General features: G+C 33.3%; 1 protein-coding gene across 1 annotated transcript in view; it reads right to left on the bottom strand.

Moving 5' to 3' along the window:
* TRPM6 (transient receptor potential cation channel subfamily M member 6) overlaps nucleotides 1-16,901 on the bottom strand; it is a 154,645-nt gene that overhangs the window by 96,051 nt on the left and 41,693 nt on the right. The window contains 5 exon segments of the mRNA XM_074281417.1: nucleotides 1,652-1,786; nucleotides 7,620-7,720; nucleotides 7,853-7,925; nucleotides 11,173-11,296; nucleotides 12,139-12,313. Of these exon segments, the coding sequence (XP_074137518.1) occupies nucleotides 1,652-1,786; nucleotides 7,620-7,720; nucleotides 7,853-7,925; nucleotides 11,173-11,296; nucleotides 12,139-12,313 (608 nt within the window).

Below are 16,901 nucleotides of genomic sequence, written 5' to 3'. Positions count from 1 at the left end.
TATATAATCTACCTACCTACATACACATACATCCATAATAGTTTGCATTTATAGAGCAGTTTAAAACTGGCAGTGTTCTTTACAAATAGTATCTCATTTGATCCTCACACCAATGCTGTCAGGTAGGTACTATTATTATCCCCATTTTACTGATGGGAAAACAGAGGCTGGGAGATTAAGTGACTTGTCACACAGCTAGAACATATTCCTGACTTCAAGTCCAGGACTTTATCTACTGTGTCACTTAGCTGCCTAAATTTAAAGGAAAAAAATTAGTTGCCTACTTTTGGCAGTGTCAGAGGCTAACACAATTTCTGCTACTAGAAGGCCATGGATACTATGAGCTCAGAGGTCTCAGTTGCAGTGAGCTAAGTCAATTTGAATTATCAAAATAAGTCCTGTACCTGTATGGGGAGCCCCTAAAAAGGAATTTGTCTAAAGGGCAGCAAATGAGCCCAGGTAAGAAATGTAGCAGGGCAGAGATTCTACTCCAATTAGCAATGGGATCCAGCTGTGAATGATTGCAGCACTTCCAGCCGGGATAAAAAATAGGGAGATGTCTCAAAAACAAATCAAAACAACAACGAAAACCTTAAAATGCAAGAGAATATGTTAATGGATGGGGATAACTAGCTCACAAGTGGCAGTTTAGAACTTAGAAGATTTCAAAGTACTGAGGTGTCAGGGGGTCAAAAAAACCTTCATGGAAGATACAGGACTTAAAACTATTTTGTAAGAAGGGAAGGATTTAGATTAGTTCAAAGGATTGGCATGGACATTCCAGGTTAAAAAGATAACATATACAATATCTCAGAGTCAAGACTATCTATACATATGGCTTGTTTAGAGATTAGTTGAGTAGATAAGGAGTAGCATGTTTGGGAAGGAGTAGTAGAATGTTCATTATAGAAATAATACTAGATCATAAAATACCAGTGTTAATAATAATAAATTTCTTTAAGTCAGCTAATTGTTCATTTTAATATAAAGACATTAATTATATTGCAAATATTTTCCTTTTTTTTTTTTTAAATACAATATTCCTACATCACCTAATGTGCAGGTACAATGGCCAATCTTAGGCTGATCTCATTGGTTATCATGCTAGCTTAAAAAAGAAATAAGATTTAAGAATGTCTCAAAGGACCAAGTAAATTATTATATAAGTATGCCCTGGTCTTATTGTGAACCTGCTCTGTTTCCAAGTGGGTCAACTTCATTCCCTCCTTGCAGGACCTCATCATGAGAGTGCCAAACAGTACGGACACCAGATCAGCTTAACCTTATTGAAATTCAATGCTTCCGAACTCAAGCAATCCACCAACCTCAACTTCCAAGTAACAGGGCGTATACCTGTACACCACTTTTCTTAGCCAAATATTTTATTCAAATTCATTTGTCAAAGTAAAAATGGAGAAATAAAAAACTGTGGAAAACTAAATTTTCTACTCAGTTTTCACCTTAAATATCTTTCAAAAAAATCATCCTATTTTAATATCTACATTTCTATATAATTTCTAATATAGAACTCCTATGTTTCTAAAGGAATTACTAATTTCTTTTTAATATTTAATTCTTATATAATTCCTATATGGATGCCAGAATAGGGTGTTTGAATCCTAAGGCAGATGAAATCAAGTGCAATACTCACTGTATTGTAGAGCTCTTCTAGCCGGGAGATAGTGAGAAAGCGGTGCAGATTCACTCCATATTCTATTAAGAGCTTTACAAAATCCACCCGATCCATCACTAAAGCATCCATCATGGCTTGTTCCAAACAGTCAGTCTTCAAGACACAAAAGAAACAAGAAGCATCAAAAAGGAGAAATATAACAATTTGATCTCTGAGGTCCTATCCAACTCTAACCATGATATCAAATAACCAAAAAAAGAAAAAGAAGAAGCCATATGGATTAGACTAAAACACAGGCATTTTCAGAGGGAAATATATTCAAAATGCAAATCAGTTTTCCAATCTGACTAAAAAAAACCCAAAATATTGTTTTTATCTAAATGGGAATAATATTTTTCCTTTATCTTTGCACCTGAGGGAAAACTACATGATGCAGAGGAAAATACTTGGCTCCAACATCATCAGCAAGATGTAGCATGTAATTTCTTTGGTATTGTTGTTTGTCCTTCATTTTCAGAGAGGACTAGTGATATCACAGGTGTCTCTAATTTTTACAGTCTTTTTAACCTTAAGAAACTGAGTTAACCATGAACCTCAGTAACTTCATCCATAAAAGGAGAAGATTAGAATAGCTGGCTTCTGAGATCTTTTCCGGAACTAGATCCATGATCTTAATAATGAGTTGAGATTTTTAAAAATCTATATAAAAATCAAGCTTTTACCAAATGTCACATTGATAAGGTCAAAAAAAGAGACAGCCTAAGATAAAAATAATTAACAGGAAAATTCTTATCTTGGGAGAGGTTAAAAGGAGATAATTTGAGTAACAAATGATTAAAAGAAATTCCAGTCTTATTTACAAATATCTCCAGAACCTCTTAGATAACATCTCTGTGCAAACATTGTTTGAAGACCCTAGTTATATATAAAAGGAATTTCTAAAATTGTTTTCCTCGCACTCGGTTTATACTTGCCTTGTGCCCACCAACTTGTTCTGGCGTCCTGACCCTTGCCAGGCAGTTTGGCCTTCCTGAAGGCCAAATGCCTGTCTATCCCTTTACTATCAATAAAGACTTTGTTTTGATACAGCATTGAGTAGCAAATTCATTCACTACCGAACCTGCCCTTGGTTACTTTGGGGAAGGAGAGGTTAATCAGACCCCCAATTACTCCTCATCAACATCATCCCTGAATTTTTTTAAATTTTCTTTTTTATTCTTTTGAACTTAATAAATATCAACAAACATAAATTATTTCCCCCAAAAAAGTGAACCACTTATAAAATCTTGAATCTAAATTCTATACTATATCTAACTGAGAGGGGTAGGGAAGGAGGTGCATAATATTTAAAATTTAACATGGTAGTTGCCAATTCTGTCTGCCTTTCTATGTCTCCTTGAGAATTTCCTTCTGTTTTCTATTGTCTGTTTATTTTAATGACTCATTGACACTTTCCTTTCTTTTCTTTCCATTTTAAATTATCACATCTACTCTTCCTTTCTCTTCCACTCAAAATGAAAACCTTCCCTTATAATAAATATAGTCACACAAAGCAAATCCCAACATTGGCTGTGTCAGAAACAGGATGCCTCATTTTACCTTTTTGGTCCATTATCTCTCTACCAATTAAATTTATCAGCAGACATCTGAATTGTGACTGGGCATTACACAGGACAGAGACTTCCACAATGATTTTCCTTTACAATGTTGTAGTCACTGTGTCTCAGTTATCTTCACTTCGCTCTGCAACAGTTCTTACAAGTCCTCCCAAGTTTCTTTGAATCTGTCTCTTTCATCATTTTTTACAGCTCAATCAAATTTCAATGTGTTCCTACACCAAAATCTATTCAGCTATTCCCCAATAGATTAGTATCACCTTGTTTCCAGTTATTTGCTGTGACACAAATACTATCATATATATTTCTTTGATCTTTTGGGGGCACTCTGTTTTCTAACATAGCATTCTCAAATGAAAACTGCAGCTATTTTATAGTCTAATTGGAAACAAAGAAGTTATTAGCAATAAATTATTTTCAGGAAACTGTAGAGTTGAAAATTAGCTTTAATGGTCTCATAATGGCATTTTAGCAATGGAACTAAAATTTAAAATATAATCTTCTGACATGTGGGTTGGAGACTTAGAATAGGAAATCATTTGGGCACAAATTTAGGACTGAGGTGGGTGAGATATAAATCAGTCAACCAGCATTTATGAAGTGCCTTCTCTATCCCAAGTACGTGTTACATTATGAAAATGTTTTTTAAAAAAAGCAAAAAATCAGAGAAAGGGAAAGTTCTATATACAGTTACCTTGCTCCCAACTGGGATAGAAGCACAGATGCTTTATCTGACTTAAAAGTAAATGAACAGTTAATGATGGTGGCAATTATATCCTGACCTTTGATTCTAGCAGCATCCAGGTATCATCAAAAATATTTTGATATACTAAATTAATAAGAACACATCTGTTCCATGTTATGTCAAAATAGGTTCCTCCAACTAAATGAAAGTGAATAGGAAAAAAGAAAAAAAAGAAAAAGAAAGTGAATAAAAAACAAGCACAAAGGAAGTCAGTAGGTAATTTGAAAGAATGTCAGGAAATGGGAATAGAACTGAGGAAATTAACACCCAGATAATTTAAATGAATAAAGGCAACATAGTGTAACAGAAAAAACTCTAGATTTGAAATCAGGAGAGTGGATTTGAATATCAGGGCCCCTACTTATTACTTATATGATCTTAGAATAGTCACAACCTCTCTGGTACTTAATAGTTTCACTTGTAAAATGAAAGAGTTGAACTGTTAGACTACTACTAGGTTCCAGACAGTGAAAATTAAGAAACCCCCAAGTGGACATATTATTCAAATAAACACTGCATATTTCCATTGGTTTGGAACCAATTAGCATATTTTACATAATTATAACTTCAAATTCTGCAAATTCAAATAAATGCAACTACTATGCACACTAATCAAGATCCTATGGACCAATGAAATCCATTAGCATATGTATTCCCCATCCACTGGGATAGAACGTTCTTGTCCCAGTCCTTCTATAAACTCTTCATAGAATATACATCAAAAATATCATAAACCTTCCTCAGATTCTAAATGGCAGACAAATATAGACCTTAGGTTACTGAATTCCACTCTTATAGCATTTATACCTTTACCTCCTTTTTAGACCATCTATGTCCTTCAATGTTTTAATACCATTTTTTGCAAATAAGACATCGTTAGGATTCTTCTGTAACCATTTTAGTAACTCACATTAGATTTTTTCCATTGTTTTTGGGTTACCTATAATTTTAATCCAAGATTTTGTTGTTATTCTTTTCATTTTTCAAGGGGACAAATGGTGGAAGAAAAAAATAAAAATTTCTTAAAAGTGCCTATTATATGAAAGGCAGGATTGTTGGGCACTATGAGGAATACAAAGAATAAAATTATTCAGTCTTTGTATTCAAGGCACTTGGTAATAAAAAGATAAGGTAAATTCAGGAAACTTCTGTTTTTTACATAATATATTCCTAAACACCATTCATAAAGTAGATCATATTTTCTCACGAAAACAATAATTTGAGAAGTGGGGGAAAGAAATAGGGCTATGTTTTTGACAAGAGATAGGACATGAGAATATAAGTTTGAAGTTCACAGGGTACTGCATATGACAGAGCATAATTCAAAAAATACATATAAATGACACCACATTGCCATTACTATTTCCATCAGGAAAAAAGGAAGTAAGGAGGATCTATGGTATCCCTATTGGTAGGAAAAAAAGAGGTCCTATAATAATGTCTTGCCATTTTTTTTGAGACATCAAGGAGTGTCAAAAGGTCCTGTGTTCATAACTAGGGAACTAGGGAACTTCTCAATAATAGATATGAATAATAAATATTTACAAAAGACAACCACTATGAATTTCTATATTCACTTAAAAACAGAAAAATCACACTTTAAATCCTAAGAATGTTGGAGTTGAAATGGATCCTAGAGAACCAATAATCAAATTTGCTCCTAAAATGATTACCTAACCATTCTGTCCCTCCCCTCCTCCTAAAATGATTACCTAACCATTCTGTCCCTCCCCTCCTATGCCACTCTAGCTAGAGTGGCATAGGAGGGGAGGGACAGAATGGTTAGGTAATCATTTTAGGAGCAAATTGACCCAAGATACAAAAATCAAAGTCTCATAACTCTTTTTTAACTTTGTAAAAGTTCTGTGAGTATAAAAATATCTTTAAACATTAATAATGCAAAGAATTCCACTGCACTATTTAAGCATACAATATACACAGATGCTTCTATATCTAACATTCACCTTGTCAACAACTAACAAATTATAAACATCAAAGAATAATTTACAAGTTTGCTTGTATTCTTGGAATTTAGAAGGACTTGAAGAAGATTAAATATATCTATATCTATATATACACACACAGATGTGTGTATGTGTATATAGAGAGAGATGGTTATCTCTCTTTAAAAAGCTGTCCAACTACACAAGTATAATCTATACCAAATTGCCTTCTCAATAAGGGTGATTGAGGAGGGAGGGAAAGAATTTGGAACTCAAAACTTTAAAAACAAATGTTGAAAATTGTTTTTGCATATAATTGGGAGAAAATACTAAGTTAATATTTTTTAAATAAAATAAAATAAGCTGTCCAAGAAAATCTAGAATAATTTCCATGAAATAAGTTACTCAAAATTATCAAGAGTAGCCTTAAAGAAGAAAAGAAAGTCAAGAAATACCAGCCTGAAATACGAGTAGAAGCAGAATATGTACATTCACTTTCTCATAATGATGAGGAGAGGGGGAAGCAGGGATTCTTCATCGGATGAATGAAACTCTTAAAGTTTCTTGTTAGTTTCAAAACACTTTTTGGATAAGTCAAGAGAAAGGAGAACAAGGGAAAAACTCTACATAATGCCCACTGAATTCTGGGCAGTGTGCTAAGCACTTTACAAATATCTCATTTGATAACTACCAATCCCATTTATTTTGTCTTCCACTTATCTCTCAAAAACACTATTTCAATTGAAAGAAACTGAAGAAAATGTAAAGATTTGAAGAAGTGGGAATTGAATATAAATGAATAAAACTTTTAATGTAGAAGAGTTCCCAAATATAAAAGTTAAAGAAGGAGGGCCAATTGAGTGGCACAGGAGTATCATATTACCTGAAGAAAATATATTTGTTTGTTAATATCCACTTTCCTTTTGGATAATTCTATGGTCAACAACGTTATTTTTTTAACAAGGCCTATAATTTCATAAGTACTTTAATTAATAATTTCTTCTACCAATCAAAATGGTATCATCTATTATTTGATACAACTATATTCATTTAAGATTTTCTCCCTCTAACTACACTACAGAATGACTGAGGCACTGATGAATTCATCTGTCCAACATAATCAAATAAAAAAAATTGTAGATTTAAAGCTGGAAGATACCTTAGAGATCATCTTGTAAAATCTAGTTTTAAAGATGAGAAAATGAAGGCCCAGAGTTGCCAGGGTCATCCCAAGTAGTAAGTCAAAATTTGAACTCACATCCATTGACTCCAAATTCATACACATATACATGGGTCAGGGAAGTCAAAATGTTTCTGAAAATCTTACCACTGAGAATCCCTATACCCCAGCAATGAAACTGGTCCCTGGAGCCCTGTTAGAACAGACCTTACTAGGACTCCCTTTGTCTCAAACCTAGGAATGTATCTATGACAAAGCAGTGATTCTTACAGAGAAATGCATTATAACCATACACACTGGTATAATTCAATGGTCTTCTCCCCATACCCTGTGCTCTACTCCCTGGTCCAACTATAAAATTGGAATAGGCAAGGATCTTTAGAGCCCCTTCCTAACACCTAAGTGGAGAAGAGGTCAAGTAAGAAGAGAAGGCAACAGAGATACAGGGGCTCCCTATCAGAGCCCAAATTGACACACAAATGAAATATTTTCATAGAAGCACCTTCCAGTGTTGTCCATAAATAAGAATTTGCTTCTTAGCGATATCCATCCTGTTCCAGGCCATTGCTAAGTTTAATTGTTCTGAGGCTGACAGATTTGTACCTAGGGAAAAAAAGAAAGAGAATGTGTTAAATTCAAAAAACTCTATTTTGCCCAGGTGTAAAGAGAAAGTGAAAAGAAGTTGTCCATCCCTGGAAAAATCTCTGGAAAAGAGGTTTTGTTCAGAATCCTTACCTTTAAGCAAGGCTGTCAGGATTGCTAAATCAAGGTCTTGCTGCTCCTCTGGATCAGCATCAAATATGGTGATCTGGAACAAGTTTTAAAAAATAATATTTGGGAGAAATATTAAAGGTAAATTTATCTTTTAGACCATCAAAAAGCATCACTCAGTCAATATTATCAAAGACAAAGATAGGATTAAAACTTTTCTTTCCCTAAAAACATCTTAAGCAGGAAACAGAAAATTGTATCCATTTAAGAAAGAGCTAAAGATATGAATGTATCATGGGAAAAATTTTAGAGACTTTTTAAGAGAATATCTCACAGTTCAGAGATAAATGAATGTGGTGTTAATTGGACAACAGATTAGATCATTCTATTCACATGATCTAAAAAAAATAACTTCAAATATCCAATATCCAATCCCCTAAAATGCCAAAAATAGATACTAAAGGGTGGACAGACAGAAAAACTTTATAGCATTAAACACAGCTGAAGTTTTCTGGAACACCATTGTTTTCTGGAAACAGCAGTATGATATATTAGAAATATCCCTGAAATAGGGCTTTACAGTCAAGGAAGAACTGACTGAATCCTAGCTTCAACACAATTTCATGAACTGAACCTAATAAAATGAGCCCCCTGAGCTTCAGTTTTATTATCTCCAAAATGGGAATAATACTTTTCACTATCCAAACCCTTCATAGGGTTATTGCCTTATAAATTTAAGCTACAGAATGCAAGCCATTATCATTACTGACATTTGATGGGAAAGATAAATACAAGCCAATAAAACAGATGATTTCTCATATTGAGGCATATTTTAGACATTATCAATATGGAGATTGGATTTATTTTGTCAGACTATGCTTATTTGTTTAAAAAGGGTTTTCTTTTTTTAATTGGTTAATTTAAAAATAAAGAGGAAAGTAGAGAAAATAAATGATTGTAAGAATTAAAAAAAAAAAACTTTTTAAACAGTTTCTCATCATGAATGAATATATCTAACATTGTAGATTTTCCAGATGAAATGTATACTGACTATACCCAGGCATGGGAAAAGCCCTGAATTGGTAGTCAGGAGATCTGGTTCAGTCTCAGTTCTCCAACTACCTGTCACTAACTTGTTCCTAACAAAGACACTTAACAAAGTTCTACTCCACACCTATCAAATTCACAAAACTGACCAAAAGTGGAAATGACAGATGCTAGAGGGACTGTGGGAAAATGGGTTCATTAATTCACTGTTGGTGGAGCTGTGAATTAGTCAGCCATTCTGGAAAACATTATGGAACTATCCCCCAAAAGCTATTAAACTATGCATACCTTTTAACATTACAATACCACCACCAGGTCTATGTACCAAAAAGAAGTCAAAGAAAGAGAGGAGAAAATCAATATATATCAAAATATTTATAGTAGCTCCCCCTCCCCCAGTGACAAAGAATTGGAAACTTAAGGAATGCCCAACAAATGAGGAATGGCTGAAGTTATGATATAGAAGTGTAATGAAATACTATTGTGCTTTAAGAAATAAGAAAGTTGGAAAGACTTGAATGAATAGATGCAGAGGAAGTTAGCAGAATATTGCTGATAATCAACTTTGAAAAAAACTTTAGAACTCTAACATAATGACAACCTCAGTTTCAAACCAAAGTTTCAAAGTTCAAAATGAACATGCTATATGCACAGAATGATAGATTCAGGGTGCAAAATGAGACATTTTTGGGGGGCATGGCCAATGGGTGACTACATATGCTTATTTTTTGCTGGACTAAACATTCTTGTAATAGGGATTTTGCTGGATTATTCATGCTTAAAATGAAGATTTTGTTTTTTTTGTTTTCTTTCTGGGAGTGTAGAAGAAAGAAAAAGTCAGATTTTCACTAAAAAAATTAAATTTAAAAATAGTAACAAAGCCTTTGAGGCTGTTTCCTCATCTGTAAAAGGAATATTGGTCTACATTAAATCTAAGAATTCTTTAGTTACAATTATACCAATTCCAAGCATGCGATACAGATATGCATGAATATAATCAACTCTCAAATATTCAGGATCTCATTACCAAATCCATGTATTAAATATTTCTAATACTCCAAATTTTCCAGGTGGAAAATATACAGATTATATAGGCATGGAGAAAAGCGTTGTAATAAAGATCATTTCAATCCTAGACAATTTTCTAATAAATTTTTCTGCTTTTTTGGATCTTTTTAGGATTTTTTATTTCACAAGAGATGTATTAAAATTGCTGAATAATATGAGACATGAGTAATTAGGGGATTTCAAATTCTATCTACCTTAAGCCCTCATTAGCCCAAGTATTAGAGAATAGAGACTGGTCTTTTGCCTTTCACCAACATTTAGCACAGTGCTTGACACCCAGTAAGTGCTTAATAAATTGTTACTGACAGACTATTTGGCTGTATTACTGTTCCTGTGTGAAAGCAATGATGAAACAATAACATATAGTACTATCTTCAGGATAAAGATACTTTATAATATTCTCTCAAAATTTCTCTCCCTTTGACTCTCAAAACAGATGTTAGTAGTAAAATGTATCCCTGAATCCCTCTCTTCTTTGCATAAGAAAGGATGTGGAACTTTGCATATACTCTCAGAATAAGTTAATATATTGATTGAATATGCTTAACTTTTCCCTTTATTTTTATTATAAAGGATATATCTGTATATATCTGGGAAAAGATATATCTGTAAATGAATTAAGTAAACTTTTAACTGGATAAAATATATGGCTGATGTGGTCAAGTTAAGTCACTTATTAGTCTTAAATTATTTTTTATTTCTTTATAAGAGTACAAGTTTCATTTGAACAATAAAAAAAGCACTTTGTGGATAAGAACTATTTCCTTTTTTATTTTTTTTATTTTTGCATCTCCAGCACCTGAGTGCCATGCTTAATCAAAGTTAAATTAGATGGAATTCACATTTGCCTAAATGATTTATGATTGAGTCAGATGGCAGTGAATAGAATACTAGCCCTGAAGTCCGGACATGAGTTCAAATGTGACCTCAGACACTTAACACCAGCTGTGTGATGCTGGGCAAATCACTTAGCCCCAAGTGCCTTGTCAAAAAAAAAAAAAAAAAAAAAAAAAAAATCAAGCAAATGATTTATGACCAGTTAGATTTGAAACCAGCAATACAAGGAAGACAGGGAAGGAACCAAAAGTCAAACTGTATACAATAAGTAATTGTAATTTTAAAAACTAAAAGGGAATGTTATAAGAGGAAAAAAAAAAAAATATATATATATACATTAAAGCCAAAGGTTTAAGGTTTTAAAAAAGAAAACATATATTAATCATACTCACAGACTCTTTGTGCTCCATACACTCCATCAGAATTCTTAAAAGGTGATTGGACTGCTTAAGATCAAAACTGAAAGTGTTTTGAATCATATGAATGATCTCTTTTTTCACCAAAGGTCGGAGTTCCCTGGTAGAAAGACAAATGAATATAATTTGACAAAATACCAAGATGGAAATAATCAGAAACAGAAGAAGCATAATTAAGAATGGTACGATTATTATTCTGAGACTCTAAATAGAGACAAAATGGATCCACAGGCTGAAATAAGTGTGATACAAACTCAAAATGGGCCCAGGGCACCCAGACCTTGAGTCATCAGAAAATGGCACTGGTCAAGGTAAGAATATGAGCAAGGTTAAGGGGGATAAAAGAGGGAGGAGTGGATACTTTTCATTTCAGTTCTAGAATTCTGGAGCCAAGTTTTAAAAGAGGAGCAAACTTTTTGTACTTCTAACATTGGCAGAATACCTCATTAAATTTAAAATCAAAGTTACCTACTTATATGAAGAGGGAAATGTGAAATGGGAGAAGATATATGTTCCATTTAGCCATTATGGATTAATTCAGTCTATGATTCTCAATACCTGAATTTAGGAAAAAAGGGAAAAATAATTTCTTCTTATTGCTGAATTATTTCCATGTACTCCCGCATCCTACATCTTACCTTTTTATGTCTAAAAAGGCCATTTTGGCTTCAACTAAAACACAAAAAAAACCCACACAAAAGTATCAATTCTGCCATCCTTTTTATTTAGGAGACAGGTACACTGCCATTGAATAACCTGTATGACTTTGAATAAGTCACTTTTTTGGATCTAAGTTTCCTCATCTGTAAAATAAGAGACTTAGATTAGATGCCCTTCATCTTTTACCCAATGCTTTATTTTATCCTAAAGTCTATATAAATGTCTGTCCTGACCAATTCAGTTGCTTACTAAGCCTGGAAGATGAGCAGACCTGAAACTCACCCTTCATCAATTGTGTGTTTATAAGTAAAGGCCAAAAGATCAGCAGCTCTGCCTGTGCCCTCACAGACCACCACAGGAACTGGTGAGTTGTTTCGGACAAACTCCCACACCATGAGAATCACATTAGGGCCTCCTTCCACCACCAAACCCACTATGGGTATACCTTGACCCATTCCTGTTTTAGAACACAGAAAAACAAGATACTGTTAGTTACCTAAAATACAGTTCTCAATCAATAAACAGAATTTGTTTTCTAAAACATAGGACTGTTAGCAAGTCAATCTGTTTTCCACCTATTCTTCATATTGTGATTACAAACTAGTTCAAGATGATGCAAGATGCTTTGGAAGCTAAAACGACATATGTGAAGAGTTTTCAAAGTTTCAAGATAAAAACTTCACAAATAAAAAGGAAAAAAAAAAAGGAAATTGAAGAATGTATTTAAATTCCATTTTATAAACTGTACTAATTTCTGTAGGAACCAAGAAGTTAAAGGTCTGGTAATTATTTTCAAGAATAATAAGTTCAGGGGCAGCTAGGTGGCACAGTGGACAGAGCACCAGCCTTGAATTCAGGAGGACCCGAGTTCAAATCTAGTCTCCGACACTTAATACTTCCTAGCTGTGTGACCCTGTCATTTAACCCCAGCTTCAGGGAAAAAAAAAAAAAAAGAATAATAGGTTCACATCTGATATTCAGTAGTTATATGTGACCATAGCAAACCATTTAAATTCTCATTCCTCAAGCAGCTCTCTAGGATTAATCTACTAAATTATAAAAAGCTTCAATGACTTTACCTACAGAAAATACTGAGAATACCTGAAAATTTTAAAATTAAAATTTCCTAAAATCAGTATTTTTTTAAAACTAAGAAGTCAAAAAGTAATTTTTTCCATATACCTTCAATTCTTATATTCAGAAGTTCCAATAAATTAAAGGATTTTTAATGATTATGACACATCAGTATATAATGTAAAAATAGTGAATTTTATTCTTTTTGAAATTTAAACATATTATTCACTTTTCTTTTATTACATATGCTTAGCACATATAAAAATGGTAAAACTAATTTTCTTTTTTACTTTTTTTTTTAATTTTATAGTTGAATCTTTTCATTGTTCTCATCTATATCCTTTTCCTCCTTCAGGATGAATAAAATTTCCCTTTTGGTATCTGAGACTAATTTCACTTTTATCTATGTAGGCTTAGCATCTGGAACAGTGACTAGCACACAGGAAATATTTCAAAAATGCTTGTTGAAATAATGAATGAATAAATGAACATAGCAATATCATTCAAATGTTTGAAAATCAGGCTTTTCAAATTATCCAAGCTTATTTTATATGCTGATATAATGGATGATTTAAATATTCTGAACAATAAATGTGAAAAGCTACTGCCATGTATAATTTGAAACTTTGAATCTTTCATGACCTAACAGGAACTCCCTAAGACCACTGAGGATACCATGGCCAATAGAATAGAATTCTTTTTATATTCTATTAGCTATTTCTATATTGCTGCATGACCAACAGAACATTTTCTAAATTTTCCAAATTCAATCACTATAGTGCTTTTTATTTCAAAATAGGAATCTGACACTTTTACTATAATTATTATCATATTAGTAAAGATTTGTAACTATTGTTATTTTAATTAATTTTTAATGTCATACTCCCCAAAATGGGACAAATCATTTCCTAAATGTGTTACGCTATTAAAGCCTGAGGACAATGCTATTTCTATTTTTATGTGGCAGAAAAAATTAAATTTCTAAAGAGAAATACATTTTTGTTTTCTGCAAAGTATCTTGCCAATACTGTGGAAATCTCAGTTTACTTTTGTTACATTTTTTTTCTGAGAAATTAATTTCTGAAGGGTCTTGACAAAGTGAACTCAAGAGGCAATGACTCCATTCAGGCCTACAATATGAGACTATCAAAATAAAAGTATCTAGCTATACCGGTACAGACACAAGTAGGAAATCATTCTTTTTGGGGGAGACTCAAACTGTGGAAAAACTTGTTTTGTTTTGTTCCTAACAATTGTAATTCATATCTTTAAACTCAAAATTGTCAGCACATCTTTTTTGGAAAATTAAGCCACAATGGCCATATGCCAAACAGATGAACCCAGTGACTTTTATAGCAGAAATTTTCTTTACAATTTTATTAACTGTATTAGATTTGAGTACAAAAATAGTCTTTTTTCTTCCATTCTCAGACATGATCAAAAATTCATATTCGCCGGACTGAAAAGCAATGTAGGTAATACCACAAAGAAATAAGGAGGGTTTATCCTATCATTAATGGATAAATGAATGGCTGGTGTAGCATTCCCATTCCATCCACTTTAGAGCAAAAAAAAAAAAAAAAAAAAAAGACAATATGTTAGCATGTTTTCATAAAGTGCCTTGTCCTTTTATACAAGGAAAACAGCTGTGGTCCAAGTAATGCTTCTACTATGCTTTTTTTTTTTTTTTTTTAATGTCCAATAAGACTTTAAATAATAAAGTCCAAATAGAACAATAGGATCCACATTCAAAGAAAGAAATAATACACTGAAGATAACCCTGAACCTAAGTCTTCTTGATCTACATTCTATTTTTAATGTGAACCAAAACTAAAATTAATTAATTTACAAAATAAAATCTGGGAGTTTTTATAGTCCTTGAAAGAAACACCTCTATTTGTGGTTATAGAGGACATAAAAATCTAATGAGACTTCACCCAGATAAGTGTCTAAGGCCAAACTTGAACTCGGGAAGATGAGTCTCCTTAACTCTAAGTCTGGCACTATTCACTGTGCCCCCTAGCTGAATACAAGATGAATGGGAGGAATACAAGGTGATTTGGGGAAACAGGCACCAATAACTGGGGGAACCCGAGATATTCCAAAAGGAAGCCTCAGTTAAAATATCTAAATACATTAAGTTTATCTTAGGAACCACTGTTTCATACCTTTTATCTCTTAGTGGCTCCTCTCCCCATCACCCCAGTCACTCTGGGAACTTTCTTCTCCCTTCTATAATCATAGCCTATACCTCAGATCCTTCATGTATCCTGTTATTGAAGAGTTTTAATCATTACTTTTCTAAAAGAACAGCATTAGAGAATTGCTCCTGAAATGTGCAATGACTTGCCCAAGATGATACAATCACTGTGTGTACAAGAGGACAAGTAAACTAAGTTTTTTCTGTTCTATATCCACTATATTACATTGCCTTAAATTCTATTTTTAATAGGAATCAAAAACTAAAATTAAAGAGAGTTCAAGGATCTGCCAATAGTCCAGAACAATATAAAGTCTCTATTTTGATAATTCTATTCAAAAATCTTAAATGGCTTAATTTTTTGCCTATCAAGAGCTTCCATATTCTATCACCATCCCTATTTCTCCAAACTTTTATAGACTAGCACATAATTTAGCATTTATCTAAGTCCCAAATTATAATTATGTACATTATGACAACTGATCCCAATCCAATGAAAATATTCAGAGCAAATATGAATAATGTCACCACTTCAAAAGGAATTCATTATTCCCACCAATGAATTCTCTCACCCTGTTCATTGTGATTGAATTCATGTTAGTTTCGTTCCTTTTCCTCCATATTTACAACAGACAGGTCAGGTGGTATAATAGAGTGCTTGGGCTGGAAGTAAAGATGAATCCAAATTCTACCTCAAATATAGACAAGCTGGATTTGGGGGCAGAACCAAGATGGCTGAGAGCTGACACAACTTTCCCTAACCTCCTCTGGCCTTCTTTCAAACCAACAGCAGATTAAGCCTCTAAACTGGTCTTGGAGTCAAAGAATCCACAAATATTTGGAGTACAACACCTTTCCAGAAGAAGATATCTTGGAAGACAGAACAGGTGTGTTTCAAACGGGCAGGGAGATAGTCTGGGCCGAGCCCAGACCGCAGCACCAGGAGATGGGGCAAGGAGCTAGGGTGGGGAGTCAGAGTGCTGAAGCTTTCACACACCTGGGAATCTTCTGTGAGCCTCTTAACCTACTCTGTCGGGATTGCAAGCAGGTGGTTTGGTAGATTTGCCAAATTGTAAATCATTGAGCCCCAGAAGACCTCCTGACCTAACTGCCATTATCCAGAACTGGAAATCAATCAGCAGAACTGCCCCAGGACAAATTAAAGCAGCTGTCGCTCCTTTGCATTAAGCAGACCTTAAGCCTTAAAAAAAAAAAGAACTCTCATCATAGGTAGCTTTTATGGAAAGAGAGAAGAACAGATTTACAGATTTCAAATCCTGAGGTTCCTTAAGGCAAATCATCTCCAGATGAAGCCCCAAAGGGAGACATGAGCTAATCTCCATTTCACAAGGCTTTCTTACAAAATTGCATAAAGGGTCTTAAAAGAGTGTTAGAAGAAAAATGGGGAAATGAAATGAGATAATTGCAAGAAAGAATGGAAAAAGCATATAATGCTCTACAAAAGAGATATGAAAAAGACACCAATTCACTGAAAAACAAAATTTGTGAAATGAAAAAAGAATGCAATGAACCAAAAAAAAAAAAAAAATCAATTGGCCAATTACAAAAGGAGCTTTAAAAAAAAGTAACTGAAAAAAATAATACACTAAAAATTAGAATTGAACAAATAGAAGTGAATAACTCAATAAGACTTCAAGAAATGAAACAAAAAAAAATTTTAAATAGAAAAAAATATGAAATATCTCCTAGGAAAAAAAAAGTGTCCTGGAAAATAGATGTAGAAGAGACAATCTAAGGATTATTGGATTTC

This window comes from Sminthopsis crassicaudata, chromosome 1 (genome assembly GCF_048593235.1).
Source record: "Sminthopsis crassicaudata isolate SCR6 chromosome 1, ASM4859323v1, whole genome shotgun sequence".
Lineage (NCBI taxonomy): Eukaryota > Metazoa > Chordata > Mammalia > Dasyuromorphia > Dasyuridae > Sminthopsis > Sminthopsis crassicaudata.
Note: the sequence above shows the minus strand (reverse complement) of the source record. Positions and strands in the feature narration are given on the sequence as shown.